Genomic DNA, 26,272 nt, shown 5'->3' with positions numbered 1-26,272 from the left:
GCAACCTAGAAGGGAATGTCTGGTCCATATATTTCAACAACAAAAAGCAAAACAAACACAAAATGAAAGGTCTAAGTACCTCTACGGCCTCTACTTCCAAATAATTACACTCTTTTTACAAAGTTTTCCCAAGGTTATTCTAAATATTCAGATTAGACACAGCACTAGAAATTAGGGCTAATATTCAAATCTAAAGTATCCCCATGATGTGCAGTTATTGTGCTAATCCTTTCACCATGGAAATATTTCACTATTTTCCCCCTTCATGTCATGACTATATACAAAGCTAACATTTGAGAGATATATATACTGCACAAAAAAATAAAGGGAACACTCAGATAACACATCCTAGGCCTGAATGAATGAAATATTCTCATTGAATACTTTGTTCTGTACAAAGCTGAATGTGCACAAAAGCATGTGAAATTGATTGTCCATCAGTGTTGCTTCCTAAGTGGACAGTTTGATTTCACAGAAGTTTGATTTACTTGGAGTTATGTTGTGTTGTTTAAGTGTGTCCTTTATTTTTTTGAGTAATGTGTGTATGTGTGTATAAATAAAACATTGGGCATTTACTCATACCAGCATTCTATTAAACACACAGCTGTGAATGTAATATTTGCAGATTTGATACCGACTGTTATTATTCTTTGTACAATACTACTTGTAATAGTACATAGTACCAATAAATGGGAATATTTGTAGTTCAATGTTGAAACGAGGGATCATTGCTGCTCTCTGAGCTTGGTTGTTTTCTTACAGATGTTTCATTATCCAAAATAGGTAACATTATCAGTGCTAGTGGTGATGTTATCTAGTTTGGATGAAACGTTTGCAAGAAAACAATCAAGCTAAGAGTGCACCAAGGACCCCTCATTGTACATGGTAACTTATGTAATCAATAAGCACCAACATCACTCTTCATTTGCAGAAAGAACATTCCACCTTTATAAAGTTTAATAAAACTGATGTGTTTTTAGACGTCTTATCTCAGCACTTACCACAATTAAATGAAGAATCACCTCTGTCTTTAATGTCTCAAAAGTGATGACATACAATCTGGGATTAAGCTTTGTCCATTCTGCAAGCAGTCGGTATTAGGAGACAGTGGCTTTATGCTGAGATACACTTTTGAAAATAAGTGCATGGAGATGGATATCCAAACCCTCGCAATGAGGATCATTTGACCTAAGCACTCAAACTCACTGTGTCCACTGCACTCCAAATAAATGTATTTCAACTACCGCACATGGTTGAAGTGATTTAAGATGGCATTTGAAGTGGCATGTCAGGGTGAATTGAAATCCGGTTTAAAATGTACCCTTTGCAGGTGACTAACATAACTCTCTTCCATTTCTAATTTAAGCTTTGGTGTAATGGATAATCCCAAACAAATGGCCAGACCGCTCAAAAAAGAAAACACCTCCTTTATTCAGTAGATACGGCACTGTACAGGAAGCTGGACAATCAGCTCTGCTTTACAGACCACTTGCATTATTACATACAAACTGGCCACCCTAATGCCACAAATAAATGTGGAGGTAGAAGGTGGCCATTCCATGCAGATGGAGCAAAGGTAAGAAGAATGCATGACTGCTAGTAGTGCCTCCCCTACTATCTTTTTGGCTAAGCTATGTCAAGATGGATGCTGAAGAAGAGCCCATACTTGACCAGCACAATTCAAAGCAGCAATCTACAACGTGATTCTGCTTTCTACAGGGATATGTCAATATTGCTGGATTTCTCTGTGTACTAGTAAGGAGTAGGGATAATGCTGATCCTAGCTGTATCTGTTATGTTAAACCATCCTGACCCAATTTGGAGCACTAAACCACAGCCACGCAAAGGTGCCCGAGTTGTGCATCGTGCAAAGGCACCATGACACTGGGAAGTGGTGGTGGTGGTGGTGGTTATGGGAGTAGTAGTATCCCCAGTACCACACTACAGACAATTGGATTGGAGGACAAAGTTCAAAGTTTACTATTCTGCGCATGTGCGCCTGTGCTGTAGAAGAAAAGGGAGACTGAAGCACTGGGAAACCATTGATGTGGTTTGATGCTCTGGTGGTAAAAAAAAGTTTTGCACAAAGGCACCTTACAGGTCATCAGTGGTCCTACTCCAGCCATACTGCACTACAACTCTTATCAGCCCAGGAAACAGCACCTGCCAGGTAGCTATTGAAAGTTCTATTTCTTGGCAGACAACACTCTGCAGTTGCAGCTCAACATCATTTCCCTACTGGGAGAGAAATGATAATGAGTACAGGAAAATACTGAGCCATGAACTAGAAACAAGTCTGTGGAAACCGAGGGTACATAATCTAACACCCCCCTCCCTCACCCCCAGAAAGTATATAAAATTCAGACGTCCGACTTTCCCGAACGTGAAATATCTCCAGAAAAATCAGCTATGGGATCCTGCACAGCCTTGTCTGTGAAGAATGAAAACAGAATGTATGACCTGGGATAATTAACTTCTTTAACACAAGGAAGTGGTTGTCAGTGATCATTACCTAAAAGGCTAACAAGAATTTTAAATATGGCCCATCGAGACTATGGGCTTTCCAAAAACAAAATTCAGAAAAATAGTGCTTTAAAGAAAAACCACCCACAATAGTTCCTATTACTTACCTAGGCCCAGCTAGCCTACAAATAATACAGAAAGGACAGAAGACCAAGGGCAAGAATGGAAAACCAGTGTTTCTGCAGACAGATTGAAATAGGGATTTATCAGTTGAACTGTAATCTTAATTAACTCTTTTTGTAAAAACGTGAAAGTCATCCCTTCTTGAGTTTTTAAGATAGCTTTTTTTGGCATACGAGATGTGGTATTTCCATGAGAGCTGCATAATTACCATCAAGGCACCCAAAGGGGAAACAAAAAGAAAATCACAAATGGGGCAGCACCAATTTGGAGAAGCCAAGCAGGATATTAAAGAAATACCGGTACTTAAATATTATATGCTTATCACGCCTCTGATAAGCACTGGTAATTTCCACTCATCTCTCTCTCTCACACACACACACACATCGTAGTACAAAGTCTTATTCTTGATTCTGAGTCTCAGTGGGAGAACCGAGGGCTTTTTGAGCTTCTTTCAAGGCCTTTAGGCTGGGCATTGTTTTATAAAGCTTAGGTCGCTTCAGATCATGGCTCAGGCAAACATTACCATGATAAACCTGTGATCTGATATGAGGGGGTAGGACATGAAATGAATATGGCCCCCAAGCAATGAGAAATTAATTCTGCCCAAAGAAAGGCAAATCCTGTGATAGAAATGATGGCGCCACAAGGGTATTATTTTCTTCTAGTCTGCCATCAACGTGGAATGGAAAAACTGAAGATGTATTCCCTTGCTGTGCGCGACCACTTCGGTTGAGTCAGGCTCTGTCGGTGGGTGGAGGAAGCCTGGCCCTCCATTCTTGTTACAAAAATAATCTTTCACAGCCCTTCTTTTCCTGAGTCCAAATCTGCATCCTAATTGCATCTTTAATCATGTTGCAGTCCAGACAACGGCGCAGCTCCTCTGGCTGCTGAACGGGATCCACAAGCAGGTCCTCTTCCCGACTGAAGAACATTTCCCCAGGCAGGGTGAGCATTGCTTGTCTCTCCCATCTCTTGTGTGCTCTGTGGCATTCTGTGCAGGTCTTGGATGGCTCCCCAACACGGACAACACGTATGTAGATACAGACAATATATGTAAATACACACACACCCAGCCTATGCACAGCTAATGTGTCACCGGTATGATGCATGTCTGGATAGAGTTCTGCCCACCCCAAAGGCACCACTGACACCATCACATCGGTTGCCCTTGTATTCTGTTGTCCAGGCCATGGATACTTGAGCTAACCCGTATCTTCTAGGGCAGGGTAACTCACTGTTCCCCCAGACAAGACAGGCCCCAGGTCTGGAACCCCCATTGGATCCTCGGCCTTCACAGTTACACCTGGAGTAACGGAGGGGGGGGATTAAGACAGAGGCGGTTATTTAGACAGGAAGGCTACTGATTTACTCAGAAACAAAACCCAGTATACATGCCCTTTTAAGGTCGATGGCACACCCAGTTCCCTATCTACCTCAAAATCAATGAATATATTGCACGATAAAACAGTTCTTGATAGCAACATGCAGCAATGCAATTACCACTGAGCCGTGCATGTGTGTCTTCAATTATGTGAAATTGGCAGCTATACCCATGTAATTGAAGCATCACTCCTTTTCATGAACATGGAATGTGTAGGATGCATGTCAATAAAAGGATTTTGATACATGGTTATGCCAGCTATTTTGCTGTCCTTGACATTCCTGTTAATAGCAATAGCATTTAAGACTTATATACCACTTCATGGTGCTTTACAGTCCTCTCAAAGCAGTTTATAGAGTCAGCATATTTTCCCCAACAATCTGGGTCCTGATGTCCCCAATAGCTACTTATTTAAGATATGGGAGATTCCTTCTTTTTGGCAGATAACACACCACACCCACTCCCAATACCAGGGAATAAAACAAGCTGCACCTTGTGTAGCTGAGGTGGCAACTCATCTTCTGAGGTCTCTTCTGGGACTGGCTCTGGGTGTCGAGCAGCTTGGCCATCTTCTGCCCAGCCCCCAAGTGGCAGCCGAGCAAAGTGTGATGGAGCCCTGTTCACTGGACCAGGGTCTGTAATAGGACAGAAGGAATGGAACGGAATTCACCCATTGCTCGAAGAAAGCATTGTAACTTATTGAGAGAAAATAAGAGTAAAAATTACAGGGAAAAAAATAAGTTTCAGCTCTTGGAAGCAGTAAAAGGGAACTTTGGGGAACTTTTTAAGCTTAGGATGGTATCATTGTTGCTCTTGGCTAATATTCTGTATGTGATCATGTTCAGCTATAGTTCATAATTGTTAACAAGAAACAAAAGCTAAGAAGCTGACAAGGAGTCTCAGAGCAGTCTCATCTTATCACAAGGACTACATTTTCTACTGCAGTGGTACTCAATCTTTCTAATGCCCTGACCCCTTTATATGTTCCTCATGTTGTGATGACCCCAACCATAAGTCTAGTGCCAATTCCCCCATAGAGCTTTAAGCTGATTGGCAGGAAATTCAGAGGGACCCCCCACTGTAAATGCCTGATTGGTCAGATTGTAAAAATATGTCCCAAGGCGCCAGAATAGAAGCTTTAGTTCCTAACACCATGGGAAATTTGTCTTTTCCCATGGCCTTGGACGACCCCTCTGAAATGGTCGTTTGACCCCCAAAGGGATCCCGACCCCTAGGTTGAGAACCACTGTTCTACTGTATTTGATGTAGTCGCCACATTATTAAGTATAAAGAAGTTCTCTATAGGATTCAGTGTTTAAAATAACTCTTACCCTTAGCAATCTGGAAATAATGAGAGAGTAAGGCCCTAATGTATAATTGATAAACAACGGAGTTAATGCAAGTTCTACTCACGGTGGTTTGCAAATCGTGGTTCCTGATTAATTGTATCATGTGAATAATTTTCAACTGTGGCTTATTCAAAAGCCATTTCAGCCCTCCCGCGAGCTCATTGTGGATTTACCAGACTTTATACATACCCGACACACCACCATAACGCCGCTGGAAGCCTGCCTGTAGTGCAGATGCCTCATCACCAACTTGGCGAGGGGAGGCAAAAGGATAACTGGCCGAGCGAGGCATGGTGCTGCTAGGGGTGTTCCTCTGTGCCTCCGGGTCTTCCTGGGCACTCTCGCCACTCTCATCACTCTCCTGCCGGTGCCACAAGTGTCGTTCAAGGTCCAATTGGGCGTGCTGCTTGTGCAACTGTGGAAATGAGTTAATAAACAATGTGGGACTATGTTTAGCCAAGTAAAGGTTATTGAGAGGTCCAGCTCCGGACCCGAAATTAGTTCCCCTTCAGTCCTACATGTGTGTGTTGAGTCCCTACCTGTACATTCAGAAGTATCAGTTCTATTCTGTTATCTAAAATGCAAATGTAAATGCACCTAGTTACACTATATGATGCAGTTGTTCTTGAGGTTTTCCAGCTTGATCTCTTATGTTTCCTATTTCTCAGGTCCAGTGTTCAGTTTGATATTTCAAGATAGTACAAGCGCAATTCTCTATCCTAGCATTTTACAGGAAGTTTGAGTTTACAGCAAAACTCACAACCTATGTCCACAATAATTATGTAAGTGCCCTACCAGAAATGTGGAAACAGTTCTAAAAGTTGCAGAAATGACTTAAGAAACATTATTTAAATACATGAGTAATCATCAGAACTATGCAATAATTTGGCTGTAACTGAGAAGTCCTTTGAAAGCATGACTGAACACCCAACTGTGACGCATCAAAACAGCCACACTTGGGTCTAGGACACTGATGGTTAACCTTTCTGACACCAAGTGCTGAAACTGGAGCGCCAGAACCCAGAAGAGAAAAGCTGGCCGGTGCGCATGCATGCGGTGCCCCGCTGCTCTTTCAGGTTCTGTTGCACATGTGCATGACTAGCTGGCTGGCGTGCATGCACAGAATGGAACCCAGAGTAGAGCCAGTTGTTTGGTGCGCTTGTATGTGACGGAACCCAGAAGAGCAGCTGGCAATGGCGTGCGTGCCCACATAGAGGGCTATGCATGCCACCTCTGGCACCCGTGCCATAGGTTCCCCATCACAGGTCTAGGACAAGATAGCTATGTCAGGAGCTCTCCTACACCAGTTGGGAATCTGGAAACAGATGTGCCTGTTGTGACTTCCCAGATGAATCCAAAGTGCTGCACAGCCCTAATATAAATCGTGCTGAAGCTAACTTTTAAAATTAAGATTAAACGTAAAATATAATCCACATAGTTTGTTTTCACCGTTATATCTTTCATTGTTCTGTCTCCATTTCCTTTTTGTAATGCAGTGTTAGTATGCAAACACTGGCCTCAAGCCAAAATTTCATAGTCATTAGCATTTCCAGAAAACTAGACTCCAAAGTGTCAACATGCCATGTGTACTTTTTATCTTTATTATTATGTATTGTTTTGTTACATGCTATAAGCCACCAAATCTACTTATGATTGGAGCAGGATAATAATGTGCATATTCACACATATTCATACATATTCACATCTTTTCGATGCATACATATTTATATATTAATATTTATTTATGCTGCAATGCCTTAGGCAAGTTCTTAGGCAAGTGGCCACATATATACAATGACATTTTCATATCACTGTCATTTAACTTCTTCCCCTCCCCTGCCTCACAAATACACCCCTGCATAAGTCATTATGATCACATTACCTCATGCATGTAGAGAGCATGGAGGCTCATCTCAGTAGAGGCATATTCTGAAAGAATTAGGCTCTGGAGCTGACCTTCCCAAGCACTGCTGCCAGAGCTTGCTGTCCTGGCATCTACCCTGCAGCCAAACGTGAAGGAAAGAATCAAGATTTGGTGTTAGACAAAAAAAATACACCGATGTTCAGAAAGAATGCCTGTCCTTCCAGCACCCATATTATTATTATTATTATTATTATTATTATTATTATTATTATTATTATTATTTATTAGATTTGTATGCTGCCCCTCTCCAAGGACTCGGGGCGGCTCACAACAGTAATAAAAACAATACAGTAGTAGAACAAATCTAATATTAAAAAACATATAAAACCCTATCATTATTTTTTTTTTTTTAAACCCAAACAGCACATTCATACCAAACATAAAACAAAGTATTAAAAAGCCTGGGGGAAAAGGTGTCTCAACTCCCCCATGCCTGGCAGTATAAGTGAGTCTTGAGTAGTTTATGAAAGACAGGGAGGGCAGGGGCAGTTCTAATCTCCGGGGGGAGTTGGTTCCAGAGGGCCAAGGCCACCACAGAGAAGGCTCTTCCCCTGGAGCCCGCCAAACAACATTGTTTAGTCGACGGGACCCGGAGAAGGCCAATTCTGTGGGACCTTATCGGTCGCTGGGATTCGTGCGGTAGCATGCGGTTCTGGAGGTACTCTGGTCCAATGCCATGTAGGGCTTTAAAGATCATGACCAACGGCTGCATTCTGCACGATCTGAAGTTTCTGAACACTTTTCAAAGGTAGCCCCATATAGAGAGCGTTGCAGTAATCGAACCTCAAGGTGATGAGGACATGAGTGACTGTGAGCAATGACTCCCTGTCCAAATAGGGCTGTTATGTTAAATAAATCAACTTCTTATCTATAATATGTCTGCTTTGTAGTTCTATTCTAGCTAGGTATACAATCATGGCTTAGGATTCTACAATTCAGGAGTCCCCAAACATGGCAACTTTAAGACCTGTGGATTTCAACTCCCAGAATTCTCCAGCCAGCATTCCGGGAGTTGAAGTCCACACGTCTACAAGTCTTAAAACTGGCAGGTTTGAAGATTTCTGTTCTACATCATCCTCAGGCTGGTGCTTTTGTCCTTCTGCTAGGGCGAACGACAGTTGACCTCTAAGGGTTTTTCCAGTAGATGCTTACTACACAGTATTTCTTACCCCGAGCCTGTCATTGCACCATGTCCCCGAAGCTGGGCACCATCAGCATGAGAGCTACTATGTATTGTCTGGGTAGACTGAAGAGGGGAGAAGGAACGCAAAGCAGATGCCACCTGAGAGACAGCAGACAGATGCCGTGAAGTCTGGGCATCGCGGATTGTCTGGTACCCAAGTACCGAAGAGCCAGCAATCACGTTGGCAATCAGACTGTGTGGCTGGAGACAGAAGAGAAGAGAGATTTTAATTCTGCAGGAACGGGATTCCCTCCCCCTGTTTTTCACTAGATCTTCACCACCCCTTTCTAGCTCTGAACCTGCACTGGGCAGAGCTGGAACCTCTCTCTCTCCCATTTTGGAAGCTAATCCATTCGCTTAAGTCCCGATCCTAGGAGGCATGTAGGATTTTCAGCAAGAAGTTAAACTTGTATAGCTGACTTTCTACATAGGGAAAAGAAACCTTTATAGAAATTCTATAAAAAAGTACCTGAAATTTGCATGTGTGTGTGTCAGTAACATAAATACTGTGAGGACTGGGGTTGGCTTTTTCTAAAGTGTTTGGAACAAGGACTTTGTGATTTTCTGAGAGCCACATGAGGCCATACACTGATGTCACTAGAAGATATATAGCAACAGATATTTTTTTTTAATGCTTTTGAAAATAAAGTGGAAATCATCCAGAACAAAAACAATTGCTATTGTTTTATCCTTAAACTGCTCCAAAAATATGAGCAAAATGACAGTGTTAGAATTTGGGAATATTACTGAATTGAGGCTGAATTACTCTGGGCTGCTAGATGTTGTTGCTTGCACTCCTAGATGGCCTGTTTCTGTTTTAAGAAATGCAAATGAAAGATGGAATACAGGAAACTCAAAGCAGGACATGGAAGATTTCAGCCTATACAACGGTTCTCACAACAAAAATGGCTTCTCGTGAACTGAGTTAATGCTACTCTGGTGAAAAGAGTACCAGAGGTGTGAGGAAAGCCCTTATGTGGAACTGGTCAAGTTTTCTTGTAATAGAAGTGTTTGGGAGCTATAGTCCATTAGAGCCACCGCACAGAACAAATGACTATGCATGGTTGGTATCATGCCTTGTTTCTTCTCGGCCTAATAACCAAGAGCACTATTCTTGGCTTAGATTCCCAAAAGGTTTCCCCCATTCTCAAGGCCCTATAACGTGACACCAATTTTCTCCTTTTTCGGGGCAGGAAATCTCACAAAAGTAGCTTTGCCCTTTGTTAGTCTCGTCATTTTCTATGTGGATACCTCAGATTCAGACTGTAGTGACTGGATAGAGGTGAAAAGTGCATTGTCAGGCAAAACAGCCTGCTGGGCCAATGCCAGGCTGCTGTCACGGTGCACCCGCTCCTTAAGCAAGCCAATGAAAGCTGTGCTCTCCCGAGGGGGTTGCCAGCGCGGATTGGTGATGGCAAAATGCATGAGGGACAGCTCTGTCTTGCCATCCTCAGCCTGCTGGTAAATGGAGGCTTCTGTCTTCCCAGCTGACATCCACTGCAAAACAGAGCAGAGATCAGGAAAATATCAGAGCTAACTATTCCTCCATCCTTACTTACTTGATTTAGTGCAAAAAAATAATACAATGGCTTCTACTTTGAATCATTATTTGTTCCAATATACAGTTATTTCTTTTAAGAAACTACAAACAGGGTACATCTGATATGTAAATCACATTTCATATTGTGAAAATTTCAGGAAATTCTCAAGTGTAAAGGTAAAGATTTGCCTTGCACATATATGCTTGCTGTTCCTGACTCTAGGGCAATGGTTCTCAACCTTTCTAAGGCCGCGACCCCTTAATACAGTTCCTTGTGTTGTGGTGACTCCCAACCATAAGTCTAGCACCAATTCTCCCAACAGAGCTTTGACCTGATTGGCAGGAAGGTCAGAGGGACACTTCCACTGTAAATGTCTGATTGGTCGGATTGTAAAAATATGTTCCAAGATGTCAGAATAGAAGCTTTAGTTCCTAATGCCAGGGGAAATGTGTCTTTTCCTAGGGTCTCAGGTGACCCCTGTGAAATGGTCATTCGACCCCAAAAGGGGTCCCGACCCCCAAGTTGAGAACCACTGCTCTAGGGGATGACTCATCTCCGTTTCAAAGCCGAAGAGCCAGGCTGTCCAAAGACATCTCTGTGGTCAAGTGGCCGGCATGACTAAACGGCAAAGGCACACGGAATGCTATTAACTTCCCACCAAAGGTGGTCTCTATTTTTCTACTTGCATTTTTACATGCTTTCGAAATGCTAGGTTGGCAGTAGCTGGGACAAGTAACGGAAGATCACCCTGCTATGCACTCTAGGGATTCAAACCACCAATCTTTCTGATTGACAAGCTCGGTGTCTTAGCCACTACAAGCCTAAAAGTGATTTGGCTTTTACAGTAATTTAAGGCTGCAATAGAGGAAAATAATATTTCGTACCTTGATAACTTAGCTGGCAAGAGTGAAAGCAATTACCACATGTAAACTGCATTTCACTATTTGCTCTCACTTCTGTGCTCTATGACTTAAACCACTTTTCAGATATACTTTCATTCAATTAACATCCTACTAAAGAATGCAAAGTAAATGGCCTTTTATGAATTCCTAATCAATTTCCTCCCCCCCCCCCCCCATTTTTGCTGGGACTTACTGCGGGATGCCCATGTTGGCGCACATCCATTTGTGCAAAGGAGCACGTGTCTCCCACACCCACCACCTCCACTGTAAAGTTGCGGAAGAAGTCGATGATCTCCAAAGCTTTGGGCCTCAGACAGAAAATGAGAATCAAGGGCGTCACAATGGGACTAAGCAGCTCTTCCAGAATGAACATCTGTGATGAACAGAGACAACAAACCATTAAGTCTTAGAAAAGACCACAGTGAATATTACCAACACAGCTCAGGATGACGACAGGCACGACTGCTGTTCTAAGTACTGCTGTACTTAAGACAAGGATCCTGAATTTCTGGAAATTCCTATATAAACCTCTTGTTTATAATTAGTAACTACTCACGACCTCTCTTGATTGACAGTGCCCTCCCACCCACTAACCCAGTGATGCCACAGGTGGCACGCGGAGCCATATCTGCTGGCACGTGAGCCGTTGCCCTAGCTCAGCTCCAAAGTACATGTGTGTGCCGGCTAGCAGATTTTTTGGCTCTCTCAGAGTCTCCGGGAGGGCATTTTGGCTTCCAGAGAGACTCCTGGGGGATGAGAGAGGACATTTTTACCCTCCCCTGGCTCCAGGGAAGCCTGGAGAAGGGTGAAACACGAGCCTACTGGGCCCACCAGAAGTTGGGAAACAGGCCGTTTCCGGCCTGTAGGGGGCCTCCAGGGGGCAGGGGAAGCTATTTCTGCCCTCCCCAGGCATTGAATTATGGGTGTGGGCACTCGCACATGCGCAATAGCATGCACTCACACTCTTTTGGCAGCGGGAGGAAATAAAGGTTCACCATCACTGCTGTAACCTATCCTATCTTACCGCCTTGTACTGGAAGAGCTGAGAGAATTCATCTCTGGTTTCATAACGATGGGCATTTCCTTGCCAGTGGTCAGGCATGTAATGGATGTGTGCCAGAATCACTCGAAGCAGCTGCTCTGGGCAGAAAACCAGGTGTTGGTCTGGGATGAAGGACCTGCAGAGATAGATAGGGTGCACAAGCCACATAAACTGGAGTCAAGGAGCTCTACATCCCTCGAGCAGCAGCAGCAGACAGCAAAGTAGCTTATTGGCGACTATTGCAACTGTCTACATTTATTTATTTTTTTCTAGTAAAGGACAGACTACAAATAAAGATTCTATAGGAACTTTAGTGCTTCAGATACAGCACAAGCAGTATTCATTGTGGAGGAAGGCAATTAATCTTACAAATATTCATACCACATTATATTCTAGTTTGAAGACTTTCAGATTGTATTTCTTTTCTTTCAAAAAGTTTCATAAAGTGCAATGTTAGTTTATATAAAGGGCAATCTTGTAATGATTCCTCAAATTGTTAATTGACATGACATTGGCTGCAGATTACATCTCTCCAGAGTCCTTTCAACCATTGAACAACTTTATATTGTAACTCATAAAATGTCAGGTTGATTTAAATGCTGATCCATAAACAACAATGTAAAAGAGAAATCTTCAACTTGCAATTATTTCTTTGTTTGTTTTGTTTGTTTGCTTGCTTGCTTGCTTGCTTGCTTGCTTGCTTGCTTGCTTGCTTACATACTTACTTACTTACTTACTTACTTACTTACTTACTTACTTACTTACTTACTTACTTATTGGATTTGTATGCCGCCCCTCTCCGTAGACTCGGGGCAGCTAACAACAGTGATAAAAAACAGCATATAACAATCCAATATATACTCCTTATACCAACAAAGGAGAACATTTGTAGCTCAGGATTGAAATAAAGGGTCCTTGGTACTCTCTGATTGTTTTCTTGTAGATGTTTAATTACCCAACTAGGTAACATCATCAATGCTAATAAGGAGTGGGGTTTGCTCTCCATTTATAACAAGTCACTAGAATATAATCTGAGAGCAAACCCCACTTCTTACTAGCACTGATGATGTTACCTAGTTTGGGTGATGAAACGTCTACAACAAAACAATCAAGCTCAGAGAGCATCAAGGACCCCTCAATTATTTATATCCCGTTTGTTTCTTATTATTTTAGCTCTTTATTTGCTAATTCTTCCACTTTCTTTCTCCAACCAGTTCCCTTAAGTAAACTGGTAGCTTGAGGATTAGTACTTTTTCCCTCTCGGCTACAAAGTTACAGTGTCTATGCATTCTATAGATAATGAACAACTGTACCCTTATTAAATTCAATAAAAAACCTAACCCCACATGACAAGTATTCCTGAAAAACCAGATTTTGTCTCCTGACCTCTCAAACCTTTATGACGCACGGATTAGAATGAATTCAACATCAAAGCATCCTGCCATCATGATTAATGAATTAGGAGAGGCCTTTGGCTAACTGAACTGAATGACATACATAAATTCTAGGAGTTGAAGCTTAGTTAAGTCTCAAACTCATGATACTCCTAGAAATGTCCTAGACATGACTGCTAAAATAGGAACGAGTACTGGTAATTTGTCTTCTAGCAGTAAAATCAGAGAGGGACCAAACATAAGAGCCCTTGTTGTTTAATAGTATTTTTTAAAAAAAATAATATATTGCTTTTAGCTACTACCTGCATAGTAACAATTATTATTCTGCAAGCCTAAAGAAAGCCTCCTAAACCAAGGGTAGGCAAAGTTGGCTCTTCTATGACTTGTGGACTTTCTAGCTCAGGAATTGTGGGAGTTGAGGTCCCCATGCCATAGAAGAGCCAACTTTGCCTACCCCTGTCCTGAGCCATGGAAGCTTCATTCCAACCATTCCCACTCACCTGCAGACAGTGACAGCCACACCCAGGAAGGTGACAGTTGTGAGGACATGCTCTACAGCTAGTACATCTTCATCATAAATTGTGAGGGCAATGAGGACAGCCAGGATAGAACCAGCAAAGAAGGCCACGTTCTTCGCCACAATAGTAAACAGGGGAGAAATGAAACAGTTCATGTACTTGGAAGCTGGCTTATAGCCTTTGCTGAGTCTCGAGTGCAACTCGTGGTCCAGCTCATTGAAATGTCGCAGGTAGCAGCGGCCGTAGAGAGACCAGCAGCGGGCACCCAAGCTGCCTGGTTCTCTCTTGAGAATTTCAGTGTAGCTGAAGAAAGCGTAGAGAATCTGCCATATAAGTATAAGCGGACAAAGCAGAAAGTTAGCGATGCCAATCCATAAGATACGGGTGCCCAGTTTTTCAGCCAGCTCCATGCGATTGCTACCACGCTTGTACTCAGCCTTCAGGCTCCATTCATTCTCAAAGAGTGAGCCGGGCCCCCAAAAGAAAATGAGTTCAAAGTTGTACTTGAGACCACGGGTGTAGAAGACAGTGTCTCCCAGGAGGGGAAGATGGAAGCGCACAGGCAGGAGTGACTTGTTCACTATGGCTACCATGTAGTTCTTGAAGCGCAAGATGCGGTGGTAGATGTCCAGTTCTGTCAGCTCCTTCTTATGAATGCAGATTTGGTGCTCCTTTTGGATTTGTATGATCCGTGCTTGTACCTCCTGCCAGGTGTAGTAGGGCAAATTGGACTGCAAGTAAGTAGACAAGAGGATGGAATCAGTGGTACGATAAGGGCAATGGAATAACTTTCTCTGAACTGATTGGAAGAAGGAAATAATTTTTATCACGTCCAGGCTAATTTTTAAACAAACCCCAATATATTTATGTAGGCTTTAAGAATCAAGCTTCTGTGAATCCTCCAGGCTGAGAATTAATTACATACAGAACAAGTATTTTTAGCCTTACATGTAATCAATCCTTCTGTCCTCTTCCTATATCCCAATGTAAAGATAACACTTATTTACTTATTATTTGTAGAGATCTGTTCCTAAAACGCCAACCACTTCACAAGCATGTAATTCCGGAACCAGATTACTTACAGCAGTGATTTTCAACCTTTTTTCAGCCGCTGCACATTTTTTACATCTACAAAATCCCGGGTCACACCACCAACCAAAATGACACAAAATGACACTCTAACACAGTACATATTATACATATATATACATTTATATATACCATCAGGATAGACATAACTAGCTGAGGCTGAGACTTCATCTAGTGGTGGCAACATTTACCTCCAGTCCTGGCCAGGATTAGAAATCGGGACTATGGGGAGGAGTAGCAGCTTCAATTACTCGCCGCAGTCACACAACGACAAGTGCGCGGCAACCCGAGTGGGGACCTTCCTGGGTGTGGATGAGAGGCGGCCTGCTATTGGTTCATTGCTAGTGGTCGGGATGAATCCTAGAAGGTGATTGGTTAGCGAGCGTTCCCTGTGCCTCCACTCTTCCTGTCACTGATAGCTGGAGGGATTGTGAGGGGAATGTTTATGTTCGGATGGAGGCGGCTGGTGGCGGGCCGGATAAATGGCTTCCGTGGGCCGTATCTGGCACGCGGGCCGTAGTTTGGGGACCCATTTTTAATTTCCCCACGGCACACCAGACCATGTCTCAAGGCACACTAGTGTGCCGCAGCACACTGGTTGAAAAACACTGACTTACAGGACTGTCTTCTGCCCAGTGACCTATTAGGTCCCAGAGAGTTGGCCTGCTCCGCGTCCTGTCACCCAAGCAATGGTAACTAGCGGGACCACAGGGAAGGGCCTTCTCTGTGGTGGCTCAGTTCCTCTGAAATCAACTCCCCCCAGAGATTTGCACCACCCCCACCCTCCTGGCCTTCTGAAAGGCTTTAAAAACATGGCTTTGCCGGAGGCCTGGGGCTGTTGAGCGAAAACACTCCATTCCAGCCAATAGCAATGAATGATAGACGAATTAATGTTTTTTAATTTTTGTATTTTTGTTTTATTCTTGTACACCGCCCTGAGTCTGTTAGGAGATGGGCGGCCTATAAATCGAAGTAAATAAATAAATAAATCTCATGGAACTTCGGTCAACTTTCTTTTGAACTGTCAAATTTTAACAATGTCAAAAAAAACCAATGCAGATTCTCAATCGCAAGTATATAAAATGAAGGCTTCTAATTTTAAACTTGAAAGGATGCCACAATGCACAGCAGCAAGGGGGGGGGGGGGGAGAATCATACAGAGAGCTTTTCTGAATTAATTCATTTGCTTGTTTGTTCCTATAATTCTGACATTACACAATTAAGCTGAACATTCCAAGGACCTGGGGAAAGAGAAGCAAATTCTTAATAGAGAAACTCAGCTTCTAACAAGGGTCTAGAAATAGATACCAGCACACCCAGAAAAGCAGCTGCAGAGTATAACAGCCCTGCCACTCAACTAAGCAAATCAGAAGACCAAGATGGATCAATGAGCACAGCTAAGCTTCCACAGGATTGTCACCAGTCTGGAAAAATCAACAACATTGCACAACTGCAAGGAAAGGTCAGTAAGGAGCAGCACATAGCAAGTAAATTCATATAGACTAGCGAGGAATTTTGCAAGAGGAAGGGTTTTAAAACAGGAAACAAGTTATCTCCTCTTTATTGCTTTGACAAGAATCGTATATCTACTAAGTGATTATAAAATATTTGCAACAATATTGGCTGATGTACTAAAAAGACTTTTTACATGATGTTCAATTTTACCCAAAAGACAATTAAACGATAATGTAAGAATTGTATTGGACGTAATAAAGCAAAGGTTCTGAACTTTTCCGGCTCTGTGGACCAGCAGTGGCAAGGAGGGGGATAGTTTTGCGTAAGTGTGCTGCTTGCACAAATGCAGCTTTGCGCACACTCGTCAGCTGCTTGTTGAACAGGTTGAAACCTAATACAGGACCGCGGACCAGGGGTAGGGGACCCCTGAAATAAAGTATTTGCAACAGCAAAATGAGAAATAAGTGGCACTGCTTTTTCTTGAAGCAGAACAAACTTTTGATAATTTAGTCTTTTGTGATCAGGACTTTAGGGGATAAACTAGTTATACCTCAAAAGACAGATATTATTGTTAACGGTGATTTATTTATTTATTTTTGTTTATTTTTTTATTTAATTTTATTTGATTTGATTTATATGCCGCCCCATTCCCAAAGGATTCTAGGTGACGCACAGCCAAATACAGATAAAAATAACATAAAAGCTCCTAAACATCTAACTAAATCCAAAGGTTTTGTTTTTAAAATAATGAAAAATGAGCACACAAGATCAAGAGATTCTGATGGAAAAGATGGAAAATTGAGAAGAAGGTTAAATATCTGAGGGTTACATTGACTAATGCAGTTTCTAGAATAATAATAGTTAATAATAATAATAATAATTTATTAGATTTGTATGCCGCCCCTCTCCGAGGACTCGGGGCGGCTCACAACATAACAATAATACAGTACAAATACAAATCCAATATTAAAAAGTTAAAAACTAATTTAAAAATACATTGTCACAGCAATCATTGACTACACAGTCATACACATTCAGTCCAACTAATCATGATACAGAGGTCAAACAAAAGGGGGGGATTAATCCCTGCACGCTTGGCAGCAGAGATGTGTCTTCAACATTTTGCGGAAGGCGAGGAGGGTAGAAGGAGTTTGAATCTCCGGGGGAAGTTGATTCCAGAGGGCCGGGGCTGCCACAGAGAAGGCTCTTCCTCTAGGTCCCGCCAGATAACATTGTTTAGTCGATGGGACCTGGAGAAGGCCAACTCTGTGGGACCTAATCGGCCGCTGTAATTCGTGTGGCAGAAGGTGGTCTTGTAGGTATTCTGGTCCGATGCCATGTATATAGGTCATTACCAGCACATTGAATTGTGATCGGAAACTGATCGGCAGCCAGTGCAGGGCGCGAAGTGTTGACGAAACATGGGCATATCTGGGGACACCCATGATTGTTCTTGTGGCCGCATTCTGCACGATCTGAAGTTTCCAAACACTCTTCAAGGGCAGCCCCATGTAGAGTGTGTCGCAGTAGTCGAATCTCGAGGTGTTGAGGGCATGAGTGTCTGTGCAGCCAAATAGGGCTGCAACTGGTGCACCAGGTGAACCTGGGCAAACGCCCCCCTCGCCAAAGCTGAAAGATGTTTCTCTAATGTAAGCTGTGGATCGACGAGGACACCCAAGTTGCGGACCCTCTCTGAGGGGGTCAATAATCCCCCCCCCAGGGTGATGGACGGACAGATAGAATTGTCCTTGGGAGGCAAAACCCACAGCCACTCTGTCTTATCAGGGTTGAGTTTGAGCCTGTTAACACCCATCCAGACCCTAACAGCCTCCAGGCACCGGCACATCACTTCCACTGCATCGCCGACAGGACATGAGGTGGAGATGTATAACTGGGTATCATCGGCATACTGATGATACCTCGCCCCATGCCCTTGGATGATCTCACCCATGTAGATCTCACCTTGGATGATCTCACCCATATAGATATTGAATAGCGGGGGGGGGGGGAGAGGACCGACTCCTGAGGCACCCCACAAGGGAGAGACCTAGAGGTTGACCTCTGACCCCCCACTAACACCGACTGCGACCAACTGGAGAGATAGGAGAACCACTGCAGAACAGTGCCTCCCACTCCCAGCCCCTCCAGCTGGCGCAGAAGGATATCATGGTCGATGATATTGAAAGCCGCTGAGAGGTCAAGAAGCACCAGGACAGAGGATAAACCCCTGTCCCGGGCCCACTAGAGATCATCCATCAGTGCGACCAAAGCAGTTTCCGTGCTATAGCTGGGCCTGAATCCTGACTGCTGAGGGCCTAGATAATGGGCTTCTTCCAAGGAGCGCTGGAGCTGGAGTGACACCACCTTCCCGACAACCTTCCCCATAAAGGGAAGGTTGGAGACTGGATGATAGTTGTTAAATACGGCTGGGTACAGGGAAGGCTTCTTGAGGAGGGGGTGCATAAGTGCCTCCTTGTAGGGAGCTGGAAAGGAACACCCCTCCTCAAAGAAGCATTGACAATCTCCTGGACCCAGCTCCGTGTCACCTCTCTGCTGGCTGAAACAAACCAAGAGGGACACGGATCCAGTAAACAGGTGGCAGAACTCACATTTCCAATGGCCTTGTCTACTTCATCAGGTGTCACCAGGTCAAACTCCTCCCAGACAGATGGACAAGGACGGGCCCCAGTCACCTCGACTGACTCATTGTCAGCCGACACTGCTATCCAATCGTAGTTGAGGTCTGTCCAGATCTGAGCGACTAACTATGCTAAGATATAGAACGATATTAAAAAAAACATACCGAGGTAGGGCAAACAACAATTGTCACTGTTGGGTAGAATGTGAATGAGTAAGCCGAATATTTCACCTAGAATGTTACTTCTATTGCAGACAACACCGGTATTGATGTAGAATTTAACCATGGTAAAAAAAAAACAACCCAATGTTTTAACTTTGGAATTTGATTATTAGAATTGTTTATGATTATAGAAGTAGTGTGTTAACCTTATTAATAAAAGATTGTTATATTTATACTTGTAAAAAAGAGAATATATCTACTACCTTGTGGGTAGTACAGTAGGATTGTTAACCCAGCATTCCCCCACCTCCACCACCGATTAGCCAGATGTCCCTGGGATGTCTAAAGAAAGGCACTGCACTCTTTCATAAGGCCTGTAAACAAAAGTGTCTCACTTAGGCACCTTTTTACTGGAATGAACTGTTAGTGAAGCAAATCTCAATTGCTTACCATGGGAATCTTGAGCGCATTCATGTAAAAAGAATGTATTTCCCAGTAGCAGCAAATGTTGTAAATGAATTTAATCAGCCGGTGAATCCAAAAGACCCCTGCAATCACTAGGATGGAGATAAGGAATCCATTGTCTTGGATTCTATGAGAGAGAGAGAGACAGAGACAAAGACATTGATGGGAAGGAATAACTATTTCCTTTATGCTTTAGAAATATTAATAAACTCTTTCTTCTCCCGTTACTAGAATTCAGGCAACTCTAGCAAAGTCTGGAGTATGTATAATATCTAAGATACCAATTACCAAAACAAATGGGCTGGCAAGACTAATGGGAAAAATTAAGGACATAATTACATAAACAAAACAAAGCTCTATTAATCATATGATTAATATGACATCACCTACTCACTCCCAGTCAAACCGGTCCATGATGATTCCAAACATAAATCAAAAGATCATAAATAAAATTATAATAAATAAAAAATAAATAAATTGAGTGTGCATCCAGATAAACAATGCTGCATACATTCAGGTTTAAAAATATGGAAGTGGTCTTTTTAAAACAGACCCCCATACACACAGATGAGTGGCTATGGGTAGGTAGTCCATTTACTGGGAACAGAAGACCAAACATGGACTGGTTAATCTTTTTACAACTATTGCAAATAAATAATAAATGACAGGTTAAGAACCATTCCAACAGCTATTGGTGAATCATAAATTAGCCAGTGTACAAGCTGGGACATGTAATATTTCCCAAGTCAAACAACTGAAAACATTTCCAACTAGAAGCTAAAATTCTCAGCACGCAGTACTGATGGAGCGTTACCTATTATGAAGCTCAGGAACTTGCTTATCTAGAAGATCCTTTGTTAAGTTTCACAAAAAAGAACAAAGGATGTGGCTGTATTTAGTCACTGCTGTCTTTACCTGGCACTGCATTCATTGGGAGGCAGGAAAGCATCTGGCAGAGTCACCTTGACTGGGTCACTGGAATGCTGACTATGATTCACCAGTTTGTTGGCAAAGAGAATATCATAGTCAACACAGCTGACAAGGAACGTAGTAAAGGCCACAACAAAGATGAACTGCCTATAAGGACAAGGAGGAAAAATTGGGTGCATTTTATTTCCCTTCAAAGGACCTGGGCTAACAGAAAGCATAGTTCCCTCTAAGTTGAGCAGTGAGCAATGGCTCACTTAAAAATCATCATCAACTCAGAGTTTTTCAAACCTGCCCAGAAGCCGAGAGGGAAAGAGTGAGAGGGAAAGAGTGCCGCCCAGTCCCGAAGGGACTGCCGCTCAGACACTATGCTTTTCCGCCCCCCCCCCAAAAAAAATTAGAGGGAACACTGACAGAAAGTATCAGCTTTCCCCGTGATCAATTTTTGAACTGAGTAAGGACATCAAGATAGGATTTCTTTTAACTGAAATATTTGGATTTGAACATTCAGAAGCATCACCAACCTAGATGAGAGATTCTGACTAACAAGAGGGCGTTATAGGAAATGAATTCTACAAATCCGGAGAGCAAAAAATAATACTCACATTAACTCAAAGATCTCACTGATAAGCATGCAGGTGAAGCCATTCTTCTGGTGCAGGTTATAGACGTGAAGATTACAGTCAAGGAGAATGGCCAAACATTTTAGAATTTGCCCCCAGTTTCATCTGTGACTTAAAAATGGCATTTTCCCTTCAACTTTAAACTGCCTTGCTATAATGCTAAGTAGTAATAATAATAATAATAATGATAATAATAATGATAATAATAATAATAATAATAATAATAATAATAATTTATTAGATTTGTATGCCGCCCCTCTCCAAAGACTTGGGGCGGCTCACAACAGTAAGCTGCCCCAAGTAGTTAACACTTGAGATAAGGAGAAAGTAATTTTCTTCATAAAGAATTTCCTTTGGAAGTGCAGGTAGTTCTCGCTTAGGAAGTTATGACAGACACACACACACCCTTTTCCAAAGTTATTTATCACCTGATTTCAAAGTTATGACTGCTACATGCTACCAGAATAATGTGATTGCATTTTGGGTACTTTGTATCATGACTGGTTGCAGTGTCCCTCAGTCACAAGGCATTTGAAATTATTTTGCTAGTGTTTATAGTAAAATATCATCCACTCAGGAAAATGGACGCACTGTAGATTCACCTAGAATTCATTTCATAATCAAGGTGACTTCTTTATGACTGTTCTATAAAAAGGTTGTAAAATCAAGTCAGGTCACCTAGTGACCCACTCAACCACTGCAAAGACTTACAACCAAAATTCCAGGGCCAATTGTGGTTATTGAGTGAGGACTATCTGTACGTACAGTTAACATCCTTGTAGCTTTTGTTATCTTATCTGTGAGGAATATATCAGCTGCAAGGATAATTTCTAAATGAAATATACAGTATATCTGTATTTATAAATATATAATTTATATGTTAAGTGTAATTGAAACTGAAACACACTCAAATTTAATTCGCTTATTTACAATAGTATCCTGTTGAGTACAACTAATCTATCAATTATTTCCTAATTTATGTCACTATGGTTTATTATTGTAATAATTCCTTAATCCTGAAGTTAAAAGGTTCCTTGTTAAGTGATTTTCAATTTGGTGTAATTGGAATTTCAATCATTTTGTCCCTGCAATCAGGTAAGGATATACGAGAGAAAAAAAGATCCAGATTTTCAATGTGATGCCAGGGAGCTACAAGACAAAGACAAAATATCAAAAATATTCATTTCAACATTCACTATAAAAGGCTTTACAGGACAAGGAGAAAGTCTGCCAAAAGAGAACCTCATCGCACAAAGAGCTGCAAATATCAGTTTTACTTAAACAATTTCATCCAAAGGGAATTGAGGCATTTGTGTTCCCATTTATGTTTTGGATTATGAGATGAAACATTCCATTTTCAGGGGAAACGAACTATAAAAATAGCATCTGAAATTCTCTAAACCCAAATACAGGAACACCCTTCTACTAAATTTAATGAAAATTAGGATCACATTGTATAACAAATTCCTCTACCAACATGGGGCTTAATCTCCACTAGAGCACAGGTGTCAAACTCGATTGCATCATGTTATGACACTGCAATGTTTTTTTAGCTTTGAGGAGCCAGGGTGGGCGTGGCCTGCACATGACACAGCCGGCCCACAGACCACCAGTTTGACAGGCCTTCACTAGAGTTTTTGACACTAAGGTTAGCAGTTCATCTATACTTACATTTGCTGCCCTCAGGGACATGAACCATCAGATTCTCTTCCCCAGGAGGGGAGTCACTATATGAGGCCTCCAATCGCTGATACTCAGTATCAAAATGAGCCATGTTGTCATCTAGATTCTTATAAACTCTGACATAAAGGGAAGTGAAGGAAAGAGAGAAGAGGGATCAGCAATTTGATGTAAGTATGAGCCATCAGTCAAATAGGCAGTTCATAACTTCTTCTTTTAAGCTATACTTATGTACAGAATACCAAACAGAGTAAAAGAAGAGAAAACTATTATGAAATTATAGCAAAAGCAGGTAATAAAAATGAAAGGGTAGAAAATTACAGATGTTAATTGTTTTTCTTTTTGCTCCCTTTTTCCCCCTGACGTTTGAGTGGCTTACCTTTTTGATCACTAATTGAGGAGAAAACAAGGAAAAGCACTTCATTTCATTAAAAAATTATGTTCCTTGTCCAGCCTTTCAACTTTCATTGCCTCTGTGTTTACGAGCTGCAGTCTGTTACAAGATACACTCCTAAAACAAAATAACATATTGCACAAGCACAGATTTGACACAAATAGTTATGCTGTATCATGCTCTCCCTAAGTGCAAATGAAACTCGTGGCCTAATAAAATTTGGCTAGCTAATCTAACCAGGGGATAAAATAATGTGCTGACCAGACTAAGGACGCTAGCCAGAACTAAGGTGTGTCTTGTCCTCCGGTGCGTCTTATACTCCAAAAATATGGTAGTCTATTAAAATCAAACTTCCTTGGCTATTATATGTCTCTCTATGTGTCACTGAATCTAACCGAATTATTGTAACTATTTCCAGCCAGTTCAACAATATTTATATTTTGCATCATATTCATTTAGAAAACTTGTGATCACAACAACAGAATGCAAGACTGCTTCAGTCTTGTGATACTATCTCTCATTAGATTTTAAAACAGAATTACTGTAGTTCCAAATGTATCTTAATTGCAAAAGGCAAAAGTGCATACTTGGAACTGATCTATGTCATCTGTTATATATGCATGCGTTCGTACATGTCCTTATTGGAGAAGACCACAATCTATCTAGTCAAGAATTCTTTACGAGAATTGTACCGAAGGGCCCTGTTAGACGGCCAACTGAAAATCAACTATTGGTCCCTTACCAATGATCTGATGCTGCTGGGTTAAAAGGTCCCAGGAATATGATAGCATGGCAGACGATGCTCTTGCCTTCTGGGAACATGCTTACTTTATTGCCAGTTCTGCAAATGAAAATAATCACACTGAACTTCAGATGTTTCTCTTTGTGTGTTTAGGATAAAATCTGACAACCCAACCCACAAAAAACAGCAGCTAACCTGCTGCCTACCATTATTCTGACAAACCACCTCCGTCTGTAGCATGACAAAATTAAGGAATTAAGGAGACATTTCCTAACAGTGAGGACAATTAACCAGTGGAAGCTGCTTGTCCTCAGAGGTTGGAGTTCTTCATCACTGGAGATATTTTAAAGATACTGGACCAGAGGTTGCCAACACTCAGAGAGCCATTTGGACCCATTTTCCACAGTAAACGGATCACTGGAAGCCACAAAATTTTTCCCATGCCTATTTCCTGAATGGCCACAAAACTAGCATAAATAGTTGAATTAAATATTCTGTTTTCTTCTGAAACTTTTCTTTTCTTGGATTTATCGATGGTTGGCCTACTGGAGGTCAAAAAGCTTAATAAATTGTACATTGGTGGCTGTTGCACATTGGCAATTGTGACACATATTTTGAGTGACAGGGAGCCGCAGCAGAGGGATGAAAGAGCCACATGTGGCTCCAGAGCCACGAGTTGCTGACCCCTGGACCCCAATTACTTATAATAATAATAACAGCAACAAAACAACAACAACAACAACAACAACAGAATTGGAAGGGACCTTGGAGGTCTTCTAGTCCAACCCTCTGTTTGGGCAGGAGACCCTACACTACTTCAGACAAATGGTTATGCAACATCTTCCTAATAACTTCCAGTGTTGGAGCTTTCACAACTTCTGGAGGCAAGCCATTTCACAGATTAATTGTTCTGACAGGAAATGCCTCCTTAGTTCTAAGTTACTTCCCTCCTTGTTTAGTTTCCACTCATTGCTTCTTGTCTTACCTCAGGTGCTTTGGAGAATAGCCTCTTCTTTGTGGCAACCCCTGATCATGCCTCATCTAGTCCTACTTTTCATTAAACTAGACATACAACCATTCTTCATAAGTTTTAGATTCCAGTCCCCTAATCATCTTTGTTGCTCTTCTCTGCACTTGTTCTAGAGTCTCAACATTCTTGTCGCATCGTGGTGACCAAAACTTAATGCAGTATTCCAAGTGTGGCCTTACCTGTCTGAAATATATAGGACCTCCTGTTGAGCAGGGGGGGCTGGATTAGAAGACAACCAAGGTCCCTTTCTGGCTCATTCATTCTCTTTCTAAAATAAACCCTTCCCAATGCATAAGGCCAAAAAAAGGAACAAAATAAACTAACCTGTTCCATCTCGCCCTAATGCTGAAGAAACATTCTGTTTATTTTGTGCCTGGCAAGACCGAGAGGCAGCATGGCGGGGGTCTGTAAGCCTTTGAATCTCCACAGCTTTGTTCTCACCTGGTAGGCTGACACCTGGGCTGGGGGAAAAAAAAACATACAATTCAAAACACATTTACAGCGGCGGTTTCCAACAGGGAAAGGTGTGTGTGTGTATGTGGAACCCCTTACGTAAGTATCAGGAGAACGAGAACCAAGCGCAGCCTTCTTTTCAGCAATTGCACCAGACCCACAAAGCGCAGAAGCCCGTCCACCCCGTGTGTTTGTTTGTGTTTGTGTGTGTGTGTGTGTGTGTGTTTCTAGCCAGGTGAGCAAGGGTGTGTAACCCACCCGCGGACGACCTGGCCATTGGGACTTGCTATGGCGTCTGGGGTCGGAGAAGGGAAGACCCCCCTTTTCCCGTCTTCCCCTTTATAGACCGGGTACGTCTGAGCTCCGGACTCTATTCAGGCAGCCCCCGAGATGTTGTTTTGTTTTGGCTACAGGAGCTCCAGTAGGGAGGAGCCTTCCTCCGAGGTTGTTTACACGGGAGAAGGGAAGCCCGGGTTGGAAAAAAGATGCGGGGCGCCTTCCTCCTCCTCCTCGCCGGCTTATCCCCGGAGTTAAGGAGGCTCACCCTATGCGGTCGCCCCTGGTAACCTGCCAGGGGCGCCGCCGCCACCGCGGGCTCCTGTGGCGGGGGGGGGGGGGGATTGTCACTCACTCTTTCTCCTCCGCCGCCTTTCCTTCCGTCTGGCGTCTTCCGCTACCAATCAGAGGTCAAGAGGTAGAATCAGGGCGGACCAATGAGAAAGCCGTTGGGGAGG

At 42.4% G+C, this 26,272-nt stretch overlaps 1 protein-coding gene across 5 annotated transcripts; it reads right to left on the bottom strand.

Annotated features, from left to right (window-relative positions):
* Nucleotides 1-1,409: 1,409 nt before the first annotated feature.
* On the bottom strand, nucleotides 1,410-26,261 carry ATG9A (autophagy related 9A). 5 transcript variants are annotated; one of them, XM_070728685.1, is made up of 18 exons: nucleotides 26,170-26,261; nucleotides 25,410-25,546; nucleotides 24,056-24,154; nucleotides 23,299-23,430; nucleotides 22,911-23,038; nucleotides 22,345-22,388; nucleotides 21,222-21,286; nucleotides 20,605-20,766; nucleotides 19,675-19,816; nucleotides 13,863-14,611; nucleotides 11,951-12,104; nucleotides 11,120-11,299; nucleotides 9,735-9,980; nucleotides 8,470-8,684; nucleotides 7,259-7,376; nucleotides 5,566-5,791; nucleotides 4,520-4,662; nucleotides 1,410-3,949 (listed from the first exon to the last, which is right to left on the bottom strand). In XM_070728685.1, the coding sequence occupies exons 5-18, from the start codon at nucleotides 23,011-23,013 to the stop codon at nucleotides 3,944-3,946; spliced, it is 2,553 nt and encodes an 850-aa protein (XP_070584786.1). In that variant the 5' UTR covers nucleotides 23,014-23,038; nucleotides 23,299-23,430; nucleotides 24,056-24,154; nucleotides 25,410-25,546; nucleotides 26,170-26,261; the 3' UTR covers nucleotides 1,410-3,943. The 5 variants fall into 5 exon arrangements, with proteins under 5 accessions (XP_070584786.1, XP_070584812.1, XP_070584793.1 ...); XM_070728711.1 differs by having other exon boundaries at nucleotides 25,410-25,541; nucleotides 26,170-26,243; XM_070728692.1 differs by lacking the exon at nucleotides 26,170-26,261 and adding an exon at nucleotides 26,083-26,144.
* Between the last annotated feature and the right edge of the window lie 11 nt (nucleotides 26,262-26,272).

The sequence above is a fragment of the Erythrolamprus reginae genome, chromosome 1 (genome assembly GCF_031021105.1).
Source record: "Erythrolamprus reginae isolate rEryReg1 chromosome 1, rEryReg1.hap1, whole genome shotgun sequence".
In the NCBI taxonomy this organism is placed as follows: Eukaryota; Metazoa; Chordata; class Lepidosauria; order Squamata; family Dipsadidae; genus Erythrolamprus; species Erythrolamprus reginae.
This window is presented reverse-complemented; position numbering and strand designations above follow the sequence as displayed.

Coding starts and splice junctions, on each gene's coding strand:
- ATG9A (XM_070728685.1), bottom strand. CDS start 23,013: ATGGCTCATTTTGATACTGAGTATCAGCGATTGGAGGCCTCATATAGT. Junction 12,105..13,862: donor GTGGCTGTCACTGTCTGCAG/GTGAGTGGGAAT, acceptor CTATCTCTGCAG/GTCCTTCATCCCAGACCAAC. Junction 9,981..11,119: donor GCCAACATGGGCATCCCGCA/GTAAGTCCCAGC, acceptor TCTGTTTTGCAG/TGGATGTCAGCTGGGAAGAC.